Here is a 19,076-nt window from a genome sequence, read left to right on the forward strand (position 1 = left end):
TTCCTCTGCCCCCCACCGGGGCGGGGCCACGTCGATTTAGGTGTGGGAGGGGAGGGGAAAGGGGCGGAGGATGGAGACGGGGAGGGACCTGGATCTCTGGGGCAGGCAAAGGCCCGCCAGTCGTCAGCATGAGCTCCAGCGAGGAAGCTGGGCGGCGAAGCCCAGGGAGGGACTCGGAGCTCCAGGTGGGAGCAGCAGGGATGCGCCGGGTCGGGATAAAGCAGCTCCTGGGCCGAAAGGCCCTGCAACAGGTCGGATGTGACGGGAATTAGGGGCTATGGGTGATCTCCGAGGTGGGTATTCACTGCTTGACCCGCTGGGAGGGACGGTGGAGAGCAGAGTCGCGGTCCAAGGAAGTCCTCTAGGAGCAAACTTTTCCCCTGTTGTCGTTTCTTGGGCTCTTAGCGTTGAGCCGAGTTCCTATGGTGACCGCTTCGCTTCCTGCCACAGCTCTCCACTTGGTAGTTGTGGGGACTGTTCTGTTTAGAAACGCTTGGAGTGGAGCTGAGGAATTTGAAAGTCAGAGATTCGGGAGTTCAACCTGCTCTTCCTGACTCCCGGTGTCTCATTTTTAAGCCTCCTTATAGATTTTGGGAGGTGAAGGGCCGAGATTACGTAGGTATTTGCATGGAAATCTCCAATAATTTCACTGGAAATTATACGCAGGAAAGTCAGAGTGAATTGGGTTTTGTTTGAAAAAATATTTGAGACAATCTGAGTAACTGTGGCATCTGTGGACCTGATACCTAAATACGTATAGGAATATGTTTTTTTTTCTTTAAATAAAGTCAAGCATCATGGCTTTAAGAAAGATTTGCATAGTGACAGAGTCCCAGTGTTTTCCTTCTTCCACTCCAGACCCTTATATCGCAAAATATTCGTTGTTTTAAAATTTCTCTTCTGGTTTTCTGCATTTGAAGAACACTGTTTTTTGTTTGTTTGTTTTGTTTTTTAAACATGGAAGGAGATGAGTAGAAAAATAGTTTATAACTAGAAGAAAATAGGTTAGTTATAAACATAAGTGGAAAGTGTCACATTATTCAAATCTGCTTCCAGGATAAAACTGGTTGTTTGTAGTTTAATTGCTCAATGAACTTAAACCATTCAATTTTAATTAGTGAGAAATAACTAGGAACATATATTAAGGAAATATTTATTGTAAACAATAAACTTTGGCATTATTTAATGGCAGCTTCCAAAATATATCTTATTTTGTTTACTGTCTGAAAAAAAAAATCACTGCTTATTGTCCAGCATATAATCAGATGTAGAGATTCTGTTGGCTCCTTTGCTGTATTCTTTTCAGTTGCTTAGATCAGTTTTAGGGTAATTTGCTTTTAGAGTATTCCATATACAGAGGCAATTAGAGAAGTATTATCCATTCTCTTTTCCATCACATGTCCCTTTTTCTCCCCAGATGTAGCCACTATCCTAACTTATATGATAATCTCTTTCTTGCATTTCCTTATAGTTTCTCCATCTTTGTGTATGAACAGACATTCTAGTTTGGCTTGTTTTTGAATTTTATATAAATGGAATTGTAGTAAGTATTCCTTTGTAGTTTGCTTCTTTAGTCAATGTTATGTTTTTTAGATTTATCCATGTTGCTTATAGTTTGTTGTTCAGTGCTCCATTTTAAGACTATACCACAATTTATTTACTCTAGTATTAGGGTTTTTATAGTTTTTGGTAACTATGAGCAACACTGCTGTGGACTTTTCCTATACATGTCCCTCATGATAATCTTTTAAAGTGAGCTGATTAGTAAGGTAGTTTTGTCTTAACGAATGTGATTAACATCAGTCTGTTATTAATATTTTTTAGTTCAGAAAAGCCTCTTAAAAACAATTCTTTAACTTCTTATGTTTCTTAGAGGTCTTGATAAATGATACTTCTAAGGCCATTGTTTTATGCTCCTTTAAAAAGACAAGTTATGGGGTGCCTGGGTGGCTCAGTCGGTTGAGCGACCGACTTCAGCTCAGGTCACGATCTCGCGGTCCGCGAGTTCGAGCCCCTCGTCAGGCTCTGGGCTGATGGCTCAGAGCCTGGAGCCTGCTTCCTATTCTGTGTCTCCCTCTCTCTCTGCCCCTCCCCCGTTCATGCTGTGTCTCTCTGTCTCAAAAATAAATAAACGTTAAAAAAAAATTAAAAAAAAATAAAAAGACAAGTTATTTCTTTACAGTATAGTCTGGATAGAAGAAAAGTCAGCTTGGGTTTGGATGCAATGACTAGAGAGATTATTTCTTTTTCCTAAGAAAGGTTAAACATTGTGGCTTTACTGTTTTGTTTGAAGTGAATTCCCAAAACATTTATTCATTCATTTTTATAATCAAAATCTATCTCAAAATTATTCATAAAACTGTGGTTTTCTTCATCCTTCTGTTAGTGAGGCTATTCCTTCCTACTTCAAAATGTTAATGTAAACTTTTGGAGACAACTTTATAAAAAGAAAACAAGTTGAACTTTTGTGGAAACAGATTTCAGAATCCCATATAAAGTACTCCAGTATTTTTAATTTTTCTACCAAAATGTTGCGTAGATTTGTTGAGCTTGTAGTATATGCATGATCTTTTGCTCAAGACTGATGATATTTTTTGGCACATGATCTTACCTCCTATTTCATGAAAAATGAAAATTCTTCCAGGCAGGACCTTTTGCACATTTCTATCCGTTCTTACCTAAATCTTCACCTGACCTTGCTTTTCTCTTTCTTGTCTCCAATGACAGTGCACAGACCATTTCTTTGGGTTTACTTTTTTTTTTTTTTAATGTTTATTCTTTGAAAGAGAGAGCTTGAGAGGGGGAGAGGCAGAGAGAGAGAGGGAGACACAGAATCTGAAGCAGGCTCCAGGCTCTGAGATGTCAGCACAGAGCCCAACATGTGGCTTGAACCCACAAACCATGAGATCGTGACCTGAGCTGAACTCAGATGGTCAACTGACTGAGCCACCCAGGTGCCCCTCTTTGGGTTTACTTTTATTGGGTCAGTGGTCTTCCTTCATTAGTTAACATTAACCATGTTTTAGGTATCTTCACTGTGTTTATGCCTTAGGACTTCTTAAGCTAGAGTGTAAAAGCTTTAGGGAGTTCTTGAACCCCCTGAAGTTGCTTGTAAAATTTTGTATGCGTTTTTATTTTCCTGAGGAGGGGACTCAGGGCTTTTGTTTAATTCTGAAGGGAGTCCTTGATACAAGGAGAATTAAGAAACAAATTCTTCTCTTTTGTAACAACCCTTCAACAACTGTGGTCTTCTAACTTTTGCTCATAGTTTTGGGGGAACATGGAAAATATATTCTAAGTCTTTTTGGGGGAAGTTGAAGTCAAAAATAGTTTTTTTGTACTCTTTTTCTCCATATTCCCTTGGCATACATTACATTCCACTGATATGGTGTTAATACTGACTATAATTTCTGATTTATTTTTTCTGGACTTCCCTAGATCCATCTAAAAATTGTAGGTTTTTGTTTTCCATCTTCCTATCCCCAGAATCTAATGTTGGTTCGTTCTTATTCTAGCTATTTATAAATTTGTTTTGTAAGTGAATAAATGTGGTTGTTAAAATCTTAAAATATAAATAGAAATGGTGACAGTAGGGTTAGAAAAAAATGTATTTAAGAGAGGTTTTAGTGAAAAGACTAGTAGGACTTGATGGCCGATAATATATATAGCACTTCTTTTTGCCAGGCAGTGTTCTAAAATGCTTTATCGAACTCATTTAGTCTTCACACCCTATCACGCAAGTATTATTATCATTCCTGTTTCAGAGATGGGGAAGCCATGGCCAGAGATCTAACTTGCTCATAGGCAGCTAAGAAACAGCACAACTAGCATAATGAACATAAGCAGTCTGATGCTAAAGAACAAGCTCCTAACCACTATGCTGTGATGCTTCCTCATTGAGAATGGTTGTGATTTTAGCTTGAGTGTTTATCGTAACAATTTGCTGCTTCCAAAGTACTTTCACTTGTATTCTTTAAGATCTGTACAGGAACACAAGTTCCATTTAGATAGAGATTATGGGAGTGTGGAGGATATTCAGTGGTCTGAGGTGGGGAAACTGGCAGGCCAGGCATGGGCATTTCAGATACACTGATTTCTCTCCCTTTTCACTGCCTCCAAAGATAGTGCAGAGAACGTAGCAACTCTAATATGATTGCCCACAATTGTCAGGTAGACTTTTGGCCTCTTGCTACTTTTAATTTCTAGTCTAACCTGATAGGTAATTTTATAGAATCCCTACCTGACTATTCAGTTTACCAAAGAGAAGAAAGTTCAATTTTATCTGCTTTTGTACACTGCTTCCTTATCAACCTATACAAATTTTTATTGGCAGTTTCCTATTATGCAAAGAATTCTGTGCAGGTTGGTAGGACTACAGAGAACTCTAGGACACTGCTTGTTTGTAAGATTCTAATAATTGTGTGAGGAAGACATATCCAGAAAAATAAATAGCTACACAGATTATTGTATAACCAATACATACAGAAGTCTCAATAAATAATCACTGTGGTGCCTGAGTGGCTAGTTGGTTAAGCATCTGACTTTGCCTCAGGTCATGATCTCATGGTTCATGGGTTCGATCCCTGCCTTGGGTTCTGTGCTGACAGCTTGGAGCCTGCAGCCTGCTTCAGATTCTGTGTCTCCCTTTCTCTCTCTCTGCCCCTCCCCAACTCACGTTCTGTCTCTCTCTTAAAAATAAGTAAACATTAAAAAAAAAAAAAGAAGTAATCACTATCTGATGGAGAATACTGAGAACACCTACTAGAAAATATGGAATTCAAGCTGTGCCTCAGAAGTGTCTTTCGTTAAATGGAGAAAAGATAGTATGTTTCTATAATGATAATATGAACCTATGTGTAAAGAATGTAGAATAGTTTTTTTCATAAAGGGATTCTTGGAGATATCAATTAGGAGATAAGTTTGGAGAAGTGGGAGGCAACCACATTATGAAGAACTGTGAATGCATGGCAGGTTTCCACTTCATTTGAAGAGATCCTTGCTATTCAAAGTGTAGTCTCTGTAATAACCAAATAAGGAATTACTGAGCAGCATTTTTAGAAATGCAGTATTTCAAGCCTACCATGGATAAGAAAATTCCTAAATGATTTAGATGTTCAGAAGATTTGAAAAGTACTGTTAATTATAGTGAATAGTCTGAATCTGTTATTCTAAGTCAAATGTTTATAACTAGGAATACATTTTTCAACAGAAACTATGTAAGCAATGGTACTTGGGATTTTGGCTTAACCTATACAATCTTAAATGATTTATAAATTAGAATTAGTCTGTGAAGGATGTCTTGGTGGCTCAGTTGGTTAAGCATCCGACTCTTGATTTCAGCGGTATCATGGTCTTGGAGTTGTGAGATTGAGCCCTATATCGGGCTCCATGGTGGGCATGGAGCCTGCTTAAGATTCTCTCTCTCTGTCTCTCTCTCTCTCTCTCTCTCTCTCTCTCTCTCTCTCTCCCCCCCTCTGCCCCTCTCCCCTCCAAAAAAAAAAAAAAAAAAAAAAAGAGAAAAAGAAATACTCTGTGAGATCTAATGCTGAAATTCCAGGTGAGGCAGTAACTGTTGGAATGAAAAACAGAAAAGTAGATTTATGTCTAGTTTAGGGAAAGGAAAAAAGGAAAATAAGCCTGTCAGACTGCTAAGTGCTGGATTGCACAGGGTATAACACAAGGTCAGGGACTGGGGGATCCTGATCCTGCATTTTCCCAAACACTAGATTTTGGACAATAGCATCTGTGTGGCCGGGAGAGGTCTAGGATGCTTGTGGCAAATTCTTTCTTCCTTAACATAATGTTAGCTTTGGTTCAGGGAAAGAAAAAATTACTTTCCTAAATTACACAGTTTCTGAGATACATTCTCATGTAGAAAAATCACATTGTGATGGTACATGGGTGGCTCAGTAGGTTGAGCTTCCAACTCTTGATTCGGGTCAGGTCATGATCCCAGGTTCATGGGATCAAGCCCCTTGTCAGGCTCCAAGCTGAGTGTGGAGTCTGCTTGGGATTCTCTCTCTCCCTCTCCCTCTCTCCCTCCCTCCCTCTCCCTCTCTCCCTCCCTCCCTCCCTCTCTCTCCCCTGCTCCTCTCCTTTGCTGGCGCATACGTGTTATCTTTCTCTTAAAAACAAACAAACAAACAAAAAAACACAGTGTGGAGTAGTATGTACAGTATACTAAAGTGAAAAATATTTTAACACGTTATTTTGCACTTGGGCAAATATATATGTAGGAAAAATTCCTAGAAGTAGAATTATCTGTGCAGAAGCTACGTGCATTTATAGTGTTGCTAGATTTTACATAATTGTTCTCGAGAAATATTGTGTCAATTTAACCCACCACCAGTGATGTATAAGAATGTTAAATTATAGGGGCGCCTGGGTGGCTCAGTCAGTTGGACATCGATTTCGGCTCAGGGCATGATCTCATGGTTCATGGGTTCGAGCCCTGCGTTGGGCTCTATGCTGACAGCTCAGAGCCTGGAGTCTGCTTCAGATTCTCGGTCTCCCTCTCTTTCTGTCCCTCCCCCGCTCAGCCCTGTCTCTGTCTCTCTCTCTCAAAAATAAACAAACATTAAGAAAAAAGTTACATTATATATCCAACTTTTTGATCTTCGCCATTATGAGATTAAAAAATGGTATCTCCATGTTGTTTTAATTTGTATCCTTCTAAATGGTGAGATTGAGTATCTTTTAACCTATTTGAGAGCCATTTCTGTGAAATATCCATATTCTTCATCAACTTTTAGAGTATTTTCTGTATTTATAAGAATCATTTCTGTATTAGGCAAGTTAGCCCTTTGTGATATGTGTAGCAAAGCTTTTTGTTAATATACAAAAGCAGCAACAAATATGTAGCTAGTAGCTGTTATATTGGACAACACAGGCCTAAAGGTAGACTACATAATTTGTTGCTGACCTGTATTTCCTTAGAACAATGATTACCAAGTGGATAGGATGGGGTATGTCTTTTTTGTTTTTTTTTATTAAAAAAAAATTTTTTTTTTCCAACGTTTATTTATTTTTGGGACAGAGAGAGACAGAGCATGAATGGGGGAGGGGCAGAGAGAGAGGGAGACACAGAATCGGAAACAGGCTCCAGGCTCTGAGCCATCAGCCCAGAGCCTGACGCGGGGCTCGAACTCACGGACTGCAAGATCGCGACCTGGCTGAAGTTGGATGCTTAACCGACTGCGCCACCCAGGCGCCCCTGGGGTATGTCTTTTTTGAAAAGCATGTGTAATATTGCAGTTTTATATTTGGAAAACACAAAAAGTTTATAACATGAAATTTTAAGAAAGTAAAGCTTGATGAAAATCCTCTTAGCTGGTGGGACAAGGTTAAAAACAATTGAAAATGTATCTAAAAATATTGTTAATTTCCAAAATCATTAATTGTTGTAAGGAATCACAAAACTGTTTTAAACTAAAAAATCTCTGCATCATTCTCATTTTTTCCCACTAGGTTACCACCAGAGAACATGATTTTGGTCTAGGGGCTCCATTTTCTGAAGCTGAAAAATACCAGAATACTCTCCAGCTAGAGCAAGAAGTGAGAAATCAAGACAAATTCATCTCTGCACTGAAATTACAGGTTATATTTAATTTCTGTATTTCCCTGAATTAATTTGGGATGGAGGCCTATTTTAAAACAAGAAGATGGAGAATAAATACTAATTCAGTGCTCATTGACATCTTATGAGTCTAAAATCATTCCATTTCTATCTTAACCATTTTGATACATGCAGATTCAGATACATATAATGAGTGCAAACTATGTGGCAAGTGTTGTATCCAGTATTTTTAAGTACATAATGTTACTTAATCATTTCCAACCTTGTGAAATAGTGATGTTATTTCCATTTTAAAGACATGGAAGCTGAGGTTCCAAGAGATTAGAGAATTAAGATATTTGAGTAATGAGTGACAGAGCTAAGTAGGATTTGTTTGAGTTTCCAAGTTAGCTAAGATTTGAACCCAGTTCTCTGTATTGTCTGTTCACCTGGTGCATGATGTGCCGTATGGCTACTAATGAAGGCTATTAAAACAAACTTCCTCTTTTAGGAAAATGGAGTAGACTTACTTTGCCCTATTTCTCCCACCAAGTACAGCTAAAAATGCTGAGCGTTTTGTTATAAAACAAATATAAGGACATCCTGAAAGGTGGGAAGGAGGAGGAAGACTGGCTAGGGACCTCAGCACACATTAAGTGACACATTGGTGAATTCCTGGGTTTTTCTTTTGCTCCATATATCTCAGAGTGCTGGAAAAACTGGCATCTAGAAATAGCAATGGATGCAGACAAAAAACAGTTCTCAGAAGAGCCATTCTTCCAGACAAAAGAACTAGGAAGGCAGCAGCCTCGCAATATGGGTTTTTTTTTTTCCTTTGTCCTAGGTTTTATTATTTTTTTCCCCCAAATTTATTTAGTTATTTTGAGGGAGAGAGAGAGTGTGAGCCAGGCAGGGACAGAGAGAGAGGGAGAGAGCGAGAGAGAGAGAGAGAGAGAATATCCCAAGCAGGCTCCACACTGTCCTGCAGAGCCTGATGTGGGGCTTGATTCCATGACCTTGAGATCATGACTTGAGCTGAAGTCAGATGCTTGACTAACTGAGCCAACCAGTGCCCCTCTGTCCTAGGTTTTTATAATTTATGTATTTTTTTAATTTGGAAGTAATATCAAACTTATGTAAGTCACAAGTACAGAACAAAGACTATCGTCCTTCAAACCATTTGAGAGTAAATTGCAGACCTGCTGTCCTGATCTCTCTAAAATATGAGTGGGTATTTCCTATAAATAAGAACACTTTCCTACAAGATCACAGTACAATCTAGTAAAATCAGGAAATGAATTTCAATACATCGCTGCCAGCTAAGCCTCTGGCTTAGTTTTTGCCAATTGTTCCATAATGTCCTCAGTTACAAAAAGATCTAGTCCAGCATTGCACATTGCACTTAATTATCATGTCCATTTATCTCCTTCATTCTGGAACAGTTCCCCATTCTTCCTTGATGTTCATGACTATGACACTTTAAAGAACACAGGTGAGGGACGCCTGGGTGGCTCAGTCGGTTGAGCGTCTGACTTCAGCTCAGGTCATGATCTCGTGGTTTGTGAGTTCGAGCCCCGTGTCAGGCTCTGTGCTGACAGCTTGGAGCCTGGAGCCTGCTTTGGATTCTGTGTCTGTCTGTCTGTCTGTCTCTCTCTCTGCCCTTCCCCTATTTGTGCTCTGTCTCTCAAAAATACATATATGTAAAAAAAAAAAAAAAAAAAAAATTAACACAGGTGAATTATTTTGTAGAATGGCCATTGATTTGGGTTTGTCATGATTATGTTAATGAACCTTTGGCTGTGTGGTAGCCTTCAAATTGGCCCCACCTCATGTTACTCCCATTCTTATGCGGTCTTTTCACATATTGTACCATAATTGATCTTTGTGACCAAGAGCATAGAGCAGAAGTGATTAAGTTATAGAGTGATCTCTTGGATCATTTGCTCTGAAGGAAGCAAACATCCATGATGTGAGTAGCCCTGTGAACAGGCCAGCATGGCAAGGTACTGAATCATCTAGCCAGTAACCAGTGAGAAACAGGCCTGCAAACTGTGTTGGGTGAGCTTGGGAGTGGATTCTCCAGTCCCAGTTAAACCTTGCCATGGTGACTGTCACCCTGGCTGACTCTTCTGACCTTGTGAGAGACCTTAAACCAGAATTAGCAAATTAAGCCACTCCCAGATCCCTCACCCCCGGAAACTGTGACATAATAAATGTTGGCTTAAGGTACAACATGAATACAGACAGGAATAGTACAGAAATGGTGGTGGGTTCTTTTCATTGCATCCCATCAAGTAGCACACAATTTCAATTTGTTCTATTACTAATGATCTTTATTTGGATCTTTCGATTAAAGCGATATCTTCTGGGTTTTTCCCTGGTGAAGTTGCTTTTTTTCTCTCTTTTATTTTTTAATTTTTGTATTGAAGTACAGTTGACATCCAGTGTTAGATTAGTTTCAGGTGTACAGTGTAGTGATTTGACAGCTCTATATATTATGCTATCCTCACCCCAAGAGTAGTTGCCATCTATTACCATATGATGCTGTTACAATACCATTGACTATCCCCATGACTTATTCATTCCATGACTGGAAACCTATATATCCCCCACTCCCCTTCACTCATTTTTCCATTCCCTCCCCCACCATTTTGTTCTTTGTATTTATAGGTTTGTTTCTAATGCAGACAACTCTTAGACAATACCTGCCCACTCAAATACCACGAAAAACACTCTGTAGCCCCACTCCTGCCAGCAAAGGCTGAGTTAAGAGCCTAGACTTCCACTTTTGCCATGCTGTAACAAGGAGTCCTGGCCATGCCTCATGCCCTAGTCCCCAACCCTCCATCGCACCAGCGTGCTATCAAAGAGGAATGCTGGCTGGGGAGCCAAGACTTTAGTGCCCACCAGGCAGTAAGTACATCCTCCAACCCCATAAAGTCAGCAAAGACCATGTGGGGCACCTAGATATCCACCCTCACTCAGAGTAAGAAGTGTCCCCTTTTTGCTAAGGTGGTGTCAGAGGAGACGTAATGCAGAGTCAGGACTTTTGCCACCTCTTAGCATTAACCGGTTTACTCACCTGCAGTGGTGGTGGAGGACACATGGGAACAGTAACAAGTTGCCTCTGTTCTTCCTCACTGTGGTGGTGTCAGCAGGGGCCTGCCTGGTGGGGACCCTGAACTCCCATCCCTGCCTAGAGTAACAAGGAGAGCGCCTTCTCCAGGTGTCAAGAGAGGCCTAGTAGAGAAATTGGACTTCACCTACACCTAGCAGTAAGAAGGTAGTGTCCCACCTTTTTAGCTAGAACTAAAATACCAGGAAGTGTGACAGGAAGCCTACCATAACACAAGAGCAAATCTCAATGAAAAAAATCACTTCTTGGAGTGCCTGGGTGGCTCAGTCGGGTAAGCATCTGACTCTTGATTTCGGTTCACATCATGACCTCACAGTTTGTGAGTTCAAGCCTCGCATGGGGCTCTTTGATGACAGTGCAGAAACTGCTTGGAATTCTCTCTCTCTCTCCCCCTCTGTCTTTGCCCCTACCTCACTTGTGCTCTCTCTCTCTCTCAAAATAAATAAATAAATTTTAAAAATATTAAAAAAAAATTACCTTTTATCTCAAGAATCAGGAATATCTCAACCTCAGTGAGAAAAGACAACCAAGAGATGCCAACACAAAGATGAATTAGATACTACAATTATCTCACACAGATATTAAATCAGTTGTCATATAAATGCTCCAACAGGAATTCTGAGCATGTTTGAAATAAGTAAAAAATAGAAAATCTCATCTAAGAAAGAAAGGATATAAAGAAGAACCAAGTGGAAATTTTGGAATCAACCAAGATATTCTTCAAAAGGTGAATAGATAAGCAAATTGTGGTATATCTGTACAATGGAATATTAGTCGTTGATAAAAAGAAATGAGCTATCAAGCCACAAAAAGCCATGAAGGAACCTTGAAAGCAAATTGCTAGGTGAGGAAAGCCAACTGAAAAGGTTACATACTTTTATGATTCCAACTATATGACCTGAAAAAGACAAAACATAGAGACATTAGAAAGATCACTGGTTGCCGGGGATTTGGTGGAAAGGAGAGTTGGAGGGGTAAATGGAGGACATGTATTTTTCAAGTAGTGAAACTGTTGTATATGATATAGTAATGGTAGGTGCATGTTATTATGCATTTGTCAAAACCCATAGAATCTACAACCCAAACAGTAAATCCTAATATAAACTCTGACTTTAATTAAATGTGTCAATGTTGTCATTAATTGTAACAAATGTACTGTACAAATACAAGATTTAAATAAGATGGAAAACTGTGTGTGGAGTGGGGAGAAGGGGTATATGGGAACTCTCTGTACTTCCTGATCAATTTTTCTGTAAACCTAAAACTGCTCTAAAGAAAAAAATAAAGTCTATTAAAAAATGCATAGGAGGGGCGCCTGGGTGGCGAAGTCAGTTAAGCGTCCAACTTCACCCAGGTCACGATCTCGCGGTCCGTGAGTTCGAGCCCCGCATCGGGCTCTGGGCTGATGGCTCAGAGCCTGGAGCCTGTTTCCGATTCTGTGTCTCCCTCTCTCTCTGCCCCTCCCCCGTTCATGCTCTGTCTCTCTCTGTCCCAAAAATAAATAAACGTTGAAAAAAAAATTAAAAAAAAATGCATAGGAGAAGTTATATCTAAATCATGCATTTGATACGGATTAATAATTGAGAATATACAAAGAACTCTACAACAATAAAAAAAAAAAATTCAAAAGTGAGCAAAGGACCTGAATAGTCATTTTTGAATAGACATTTTTCCAAAGACCTACAAATGGCAAGAAAGCACCTGAGGGGCACCTGGGTAACTCTGTTGGTTGAACGTCTGACTTTGGCTTAGGTCATGATCTCATGGTTCGTGAGTTCGAGCCCCGCATCGGGCTTGCTGCTGTCACCACAGAGCCTGCTTTGGATCCAGAGACTGATCATGTTAATGGATTGGAAGCCTAAACATAATAAAAATGTCAGTTTTCTCCAAATTGATATACGGGTTTAATGCAATTCCCATCAAAACCCCAGCAAAAACAGCTTTGAAAAAGAATAATAAAGTGGAAAGAGTCATTCTCTTTTGGTTTCAAAACTTTGTATATATCTACAGTAATTAAGACTGTATGGTGGGGGGGATAGACACAGATCAATGATACAGAATAGTGAATCCAGAAATAGCCTTATGCAAGTACAGCCAAAAGGTTTTTGACAGAAGTGCAAGTGCAGTTTAATGGAAGAAAGATAATCTTTTCAATAAAAGATGCTGGAACAATTGGATATCTTTTAGGGAAGAAAATGAACCTAAGCCTAAACTTCACACCTTATATAAAAATTAATTCAAAATGGATCATAGATTTAAATATAAAACACAAAACTATGAAACTTTTATAGGGTAACAGAAAACCTTCAGGGCTTTGGGCTTGGTGAAGAGTTCTTAGTGTGACACCAAAAGCATGATTCATAAAAGAAAAATTGATACTCAGACTTCACCAAAATTTAAATACTTTACTTTGTGAAAGACCCTGTTAACAGGATGAAAAAAAATGATAACCCATACTTCTTTTTATTTTTTTTTTTTTTAATTTTTTTTTTCAACGTTTATTTATTTTTGGGACAGAGAGAGACAGAGCATGAACGGGGGAGGGGCAGAGAGAGCGGGAGACACAGAATCGGAAACAGGCTCCAGGCTCTGAGCCATCAGCCCAGAACCCGACGCGGGGCTCGAACTCATGGACCGCGAGATCATGACCTGGCTGAAGTCGGACGCCTAACCGACTGCGCCACCCAGGCGCCCCCCATACTTCTTTAAAAAAAAAAAAAATTAATGTTTATTTTTGAGCGAGCGAGAGACAGAGCACAAGTAGGGGAGGGGCAGAGAGAGAGAGAGAGAGAGAGAGAGAGAGAGAGAGACGCAGAATCTGAAGCAGGCTTCAGGCTCTGAGCTGTCAGCACAGAGCCCGGTGCAGGGCTCAAACCCACAAACCACGAGATCATGACCTGAGCTGAAGTCGGACGCTTAACCAACTGAGCCACCCAGGTGCCCCTACAAACCATATTTCTGCCAGAAGAATCATATGTAGGGTACATGAAGAATTCTTAAAACTCAGCAGTAAAAAGCAACAATTCAATTAGAAAATGAGCAAAAGACATGAAGAGGTATTTCACAGAAGGATATATGTTGAGCACATGAAAATGTTCAAACTTTCCAAACATCAGGGAAATGCAAATTAAGTCCAAGGTAAAATAACAATGCACACCTATAAGAACAGTTAAAAATAGTGACAATACCCAATGCTGACAAGGATGAGGAGAAACCAGATAGTTCTGGGTATTCCACAGACATGAAAACTTATGTCCACTCAAAAACTTGTATATGACGGTTCATAGCAGCATTGTTTGTCAAAGACTGGAAACAATTACAATTTCCCTTAATAGGTAAATGACTAAGCAAACTGTGATAATCTATACAAATGAAATATTACTCAGCAACAAAAAAGATTGAACTATTGGTCCATAGAACTTGGATAGATCTCAACGACACTGTGTTGTGTGAAAAAGCCAATGACGAGAGATCACATACTATGATCTTTATCACATGATTTTATTTATATAACATTCCTGAAAAGAGAATTATAGAGATTAGTGGTTGCTAAGAGTTAAGGATGGGCAGGGTAGTGGATGTGACTGTAAAGGGGTGTCAGTAGGGCAATCTTTGTGGTGATGGAATAATTCTGTATTTATTGAGATGCTGACTACAGCAGTCTATACATGGGATAAAATGGAATAGAAAACAATATGCACATATCATATCAATGTCAAATCTCTGTGATATTGTGCTATAATTGTTTAAGATGTAACTATTGGGGAAAGTGGGTCAAGGGTATAGGAGACCTCTCTGTACTCTTTACAACTTCCTGTGAATCTTTACTTATTTCAAAATAAATAGTTAAAAAAATTTTTTTAATGTTTATTTACTTTTGAGAGAGAGAGAGAGAGAGACAATCTGAAGCAGGCTCCAGGCTCTGAGCTATTAGCCCAGAGCCAGATGCAGGGCTCAAGCCCATGAGCTGTGAGACCATGACCTGAGCTAAAGTCGGACACTTAACTGACTGAGCCACCCAGGTGCCCCCCAAAAGTTTTTTTTTTAAGTTACATTTTGATTACCTGTTATCAACCAGAAATTTTACTTGAAATTTTGTACCTGACTACACCCTACAAATTGTAGGTATTCTCTCTGTTTAGCAGATGAAAGTTAAGAGGCTTCCATTTATTTTTTCTGAAGTCAGATGTATCTCTTAGGATCAAGAAAATATGGTAAATTGCCCAGGGTTAAGTAACTGGTAAAGAACTGCAACAGGATTTGAACCTGTCTGCCTAATTGCAAAGCCTACATCCTTTCTCCTACTTGAAACTATCTCTTCTAAAGTACTTGTGTCTTAGAATTCAGTGAAAGTAGGGCTTGATGTTAAAGGTGAGAGGAATGAGTATTTATTTATAATGTATTTGTTTTTATTTAAAAATAATTTGAGCATTATATGCTAGATATATAATAAATGATAAATGAGAGGTGTGTTGATACGGAAGTTGGAGACAATCACTTAAAATTGTTTTTTAATGTTTATTTAAGGAGGGGGGAAGGGGCAAAGAGGGAGACACAGAAGCTGAGGCAAGCTCCAGGCTCTGAGCTGTCAGCACAGAGCCTGACTCAAGGCTCGAACCATAAACCACGAGATTGTGACTTGAGCCAAAATCAGACACTTTAACCGACTGAGCCACCCAGGCTTCCCTAGAATAGAGACTATCACTTTAAAGTTGCTTAGAATTTAGTGGGACAGGGAGGTAAACATATAATATACATTATAAAATACTAAGATTAAACTGTGTAAGAGGCTTTATGGATCACAGGAGAGGCATTTAACCTGGTATAGTGGAAGGTTAGCAAACATTTTTAGTGTGCTCTTATTGCTCAGAAATATGACACTGTAGAAGCCATGAACAAAGACAAAAATATATATAAATAGATAAATTGAAGTTTATCTGTTTGTTTATCCCACATCCTATGTTTTTTTTTTTTAATTTTTTTTAATTTTTTTTTATTTTAAGAGAGAGAGGGTAGGGGAGGGGCAGACAGAGAATCCCAAGCAGGCTCCTCACTGATAGTGCAAAGCCTGACTAGGGGCCTGAACCCACAAACTGTGTGATAATGACCTAAGCTGAAATCAAGAGTCAGACGCTTAACCAACTGAGCCGCCCAGGCACCCCCCACATCCTATAGTTTAAAAAATGATACAAGTAATGAAAATAGCTTAGGTAATAAGAACAGGGGAAAATAAACTTAGTGAAAGCATGGGACAGGAATACCAAACAGGAGATCATTGTACACAGGTTCTGTGCTAGTTACTAGAGATGGGTTGCAGATTGTTTTAAAAATTCCTTGAGACAAGGGCAAAAAGGAAATTTTAGTTAAATAATTCACTGTCCCGAGGATAAGAACAAACCAGGTATCCAAGAGAAGCATGTTTTCCTGAAATTGAGACATGAGCCAAGTTTTCTTTGGGAATTCTTATAAAGAGGGTTGTAGGACATAATATATAACATCTTCAATAACTTAGTAAAGTTTTTAAAATGAGTCTAGCATCCTGGAACTTAGATACATAGGGGATGGTGGAAAGTTAAACTGGAGAGGTCAGTAGGGTTGGCATCACAACATTTTTTAAATCTTACTCTCAGTGTGATAAAGCACCATAAGGTTACAGGAGTTAACTCCAATTTGCACTTTCAAGGAATTTGTAGCTGTATATGGTAAAACGCCAAAAGAGAAGAAAGTAGGAGGTATTGCTGAAATTCAGGCCAGTTGTGTTAAAGACTCAACTAAGGAAATAAGTGCATATACAGTTTCTGTTTTTGGTTTTTCTTTTTTTTTAATTTTTCAAAATTTTTCTTGTTTCCTGGATTTGATAATTTAAATTCTTTACTTGTATTTTTTAAAATTATTTATTTTTAAATTTACATCCAAGTTAGTTAGCATATAGTGCAACAATGATTTCAGGAGTATATAAATTCTTTACCTCTAAATCTCTCAAGTTAGCGTGGCTTACAAAATGCCAAAGGAAGAGTTGAATTTATTGTGCTTCTTGGTATGTATTTATTGAGTATAATAAATGTCTTGGTAATATATTTAGCTAAATCTAATTCATGACCTTTAGGGTATTTATATAGTGACAAATTATAGATAAAGTTTGTATTTTTATTTTTTTAAAAATTTTTTAATGTTTTTATTTATTTTTGAGACAGAGACAGAGCATGAGCAAGGGAGGGACAGAGAGAGAGGGAAACACAGAATCTGAAGCAGGCTCCAGGCTCTCTGAGCTGTCAGCACAGAGCCTGACGCGATGCTTGAACTCACAGACTGTGAGATCATGACCTGAGCTGAAGTCAGACACTTAACTGACTGAGCCACCCAGGCGCCCCAAGTTTGTATTTTTAAAGAAAACTTTGTTGCTTCTGATGGTTTGAAAAGAGTGATATCTATAGTTATTTGAAATGGGCAAGGTTGGAAGTTAGAAATAAGGATACCATTGGATGAGGGATTTAGCAATTTTTGATGCTCCTCAAAGACTGAGTCTGTTTTTCCTTCTGTCTTTTTACATTTTTTATAGGTACCAACATGTTGCCATGAATATAATAGGTGCTCAGTAAATGTTTAAGTACACAGTGAGAGAAATGGAAAAGGACCTTTGTGCCATCCTTAATAGATATTTCTGTTATAGCACTTAACATATTCTTTTTGTGTTTTTTCAAGTAAACAAATTCCGTGAGGGCAGGTACCTAACCTATTTTTGTATCTATGGGGTTTAACATAGTTCCTGACATATAATCATGTTCAATGGGTCTAATATATATTTCTTCCTTTAAAGGCATTTGGATACCTTCGTGATAGAAAAGGCCATTTTCTTCATCCGTTGGTTTAATAGTGGGCTGGGAAGGAAAGCTGTGGTCCTCCACATTAGTTAGCAAATACTTGACTGATTTGGTATTTAGCTTAGTCAAGTAAGTTATTAATATGTTCAAAAGAACCTCTTTTGAAGAGTTAACGTATTTTGGTAACAGTAATTAGAAATATAATTGATATGAGTTATTAAAATTAAATAATTTCAAGAGTGTGGTTTCTTTTATACAGATATAAATATTTGGCCAGTCTTCTAATAGTTTGTTTAATAAATCAATAGTAATTAAGTTTTTTATTAACTATAAATTATCTTGTAAGATGTAGCTATAAACCTTTAAATTTTCATTTAATATATTTTTTCAGATAGGTATTATATTTACATGCTACAAAATTCAGAAAACGAAAAAAATATATATAGCTAAGTCTCTTTCCAGGGAAGCAAACCTCCCTTCCTGATTCCATTCACCTAGTTGTTCTCCTTTGAAGCAAAGGAAATATTTTAATACGATTATTTTCTTTCTCATTACAACAGGTTGAAGATCTCAAACAGACAAATCATGGCTTGGAAGAATATGTTAGGAAACTCTTGGATAGTAAGGAGGTGGTAAGCAGTCAAATAGACGATTTAACCAGCCACAATGAGCATCTTTGTAAAGAATTGATTAAAATTGACCAACTAGCAGAGCAACTAGAAAAAGAAAAAAATTTTGTGGTGGATACCGCTGACAAAGAACTTGAAGAAGCAAAGGTATTACATTTACCATTGATAGGATTTTTTATTGAGTTACAATTGACATGTATAGCATTATATTAGTTCTAGGTATATGACAAAATGATTCACTATTTGTACATATTGTGCAGTAATCACTGCAATAATTTTAGTTAGCATCTAACTACTGATCAGGATTTTAATTCCTCTTTAAACATCATATAATTATTAGATGCAGTGTGGAAAAAGTGACATTCTCATTTATATCATTTGAAAGTTTTTTCGATTTGACATTACATTTAAATGTCTATTCTAAGGATTAAATTGTATTGCACACTTTATTTCTTTTAAAAATTCTTGCTCAAAAAATTTCCTAAGTAATTGTAGTCATGGTAAAAACTTCAGACAATAGGAATGTTCCTTTTTTTTTTTTTTAGTGTTTATTTTTATTTTGAAAGAGACAGAACAAGTGGGGGAGGAGCAGAGAGAGAGGGAGAGAGAGAATCCCAAGCAGGCTTTGCACTGTCAGCACAGAGCCCTATGCAGGGCTTAACCTCATGAACCCTGAGATCATGATCTGAGCTGAAATCATGAGTCAGATGCTCAACTGATTTAGCCACCCAGGTGCCCCAGGAATGTTCTGTATATAAGACAGTGCTCTCCCTTCCTAATCCTTCTCTCTTCTGTAGAGAGATCTCCCAGCAAATAGATGATGCACATATTTCCATCCTTTTTTTTCCTGTCTGTTTTCACACACACGATTTACTTCACATTTTGAAGCATTTTTTAAGTCAAAGTTTTAAATGTCTGTGTGATAAAATTCATCA

General features: G+C 38.3%; 1 protein-coding gene across 6 annotated transcripts in view; it reads left to right on the forward strand.

Annotated features, from left to right (window-relative positions):
- TSGA10 (testis specific 10) overlaps positions 1-19,076 on the forward strand; it is a 166,736-nt gene that overhangs the window by 172 nt on the left and 147,488 nt on the right. For 2 of the 6 annotated variants that reach the window (XM_043603185.1, XM_043603184.1), the window contains exons 1-3: positions 84-185; positions 7,468-7,596; positions 18,073-18,288. In XM_043603185.1, the coding sequence (XP_043459120.1) occupies positions 129-185; positions 7,468-7,596; positions 18,073-18,288 (402 nt within the window). In that variant the 5' untranslated portion in view covers positions 84-128. Of the gene's footprint in view, positions 1-83; positions 186-7,467; positions 7,597-18,072; positions 18,289-19,076 lie in introns of those variants that run through there. The other 4 variants (XM_043603188.1, XM_043603187.1, XM_043603186.1 and 1 more) reach the window with 3 other exon arrangements.

Source organism: Prionailurus bengalensis, chromosome A3, assembly GCF_016509475.1.
Source record: "Prionailurus bengalensis isolate Pbe53 chromosome A3, Fcat_Pben_1.1_paternal_pri, whole genome shotgun sequence".
Lineage (NCBI taxonomy): Eukaryota > Metazoa > Chordata > Mammalia > Carnivora > Felidae > Prionailurus > Prionailurus bengalensis.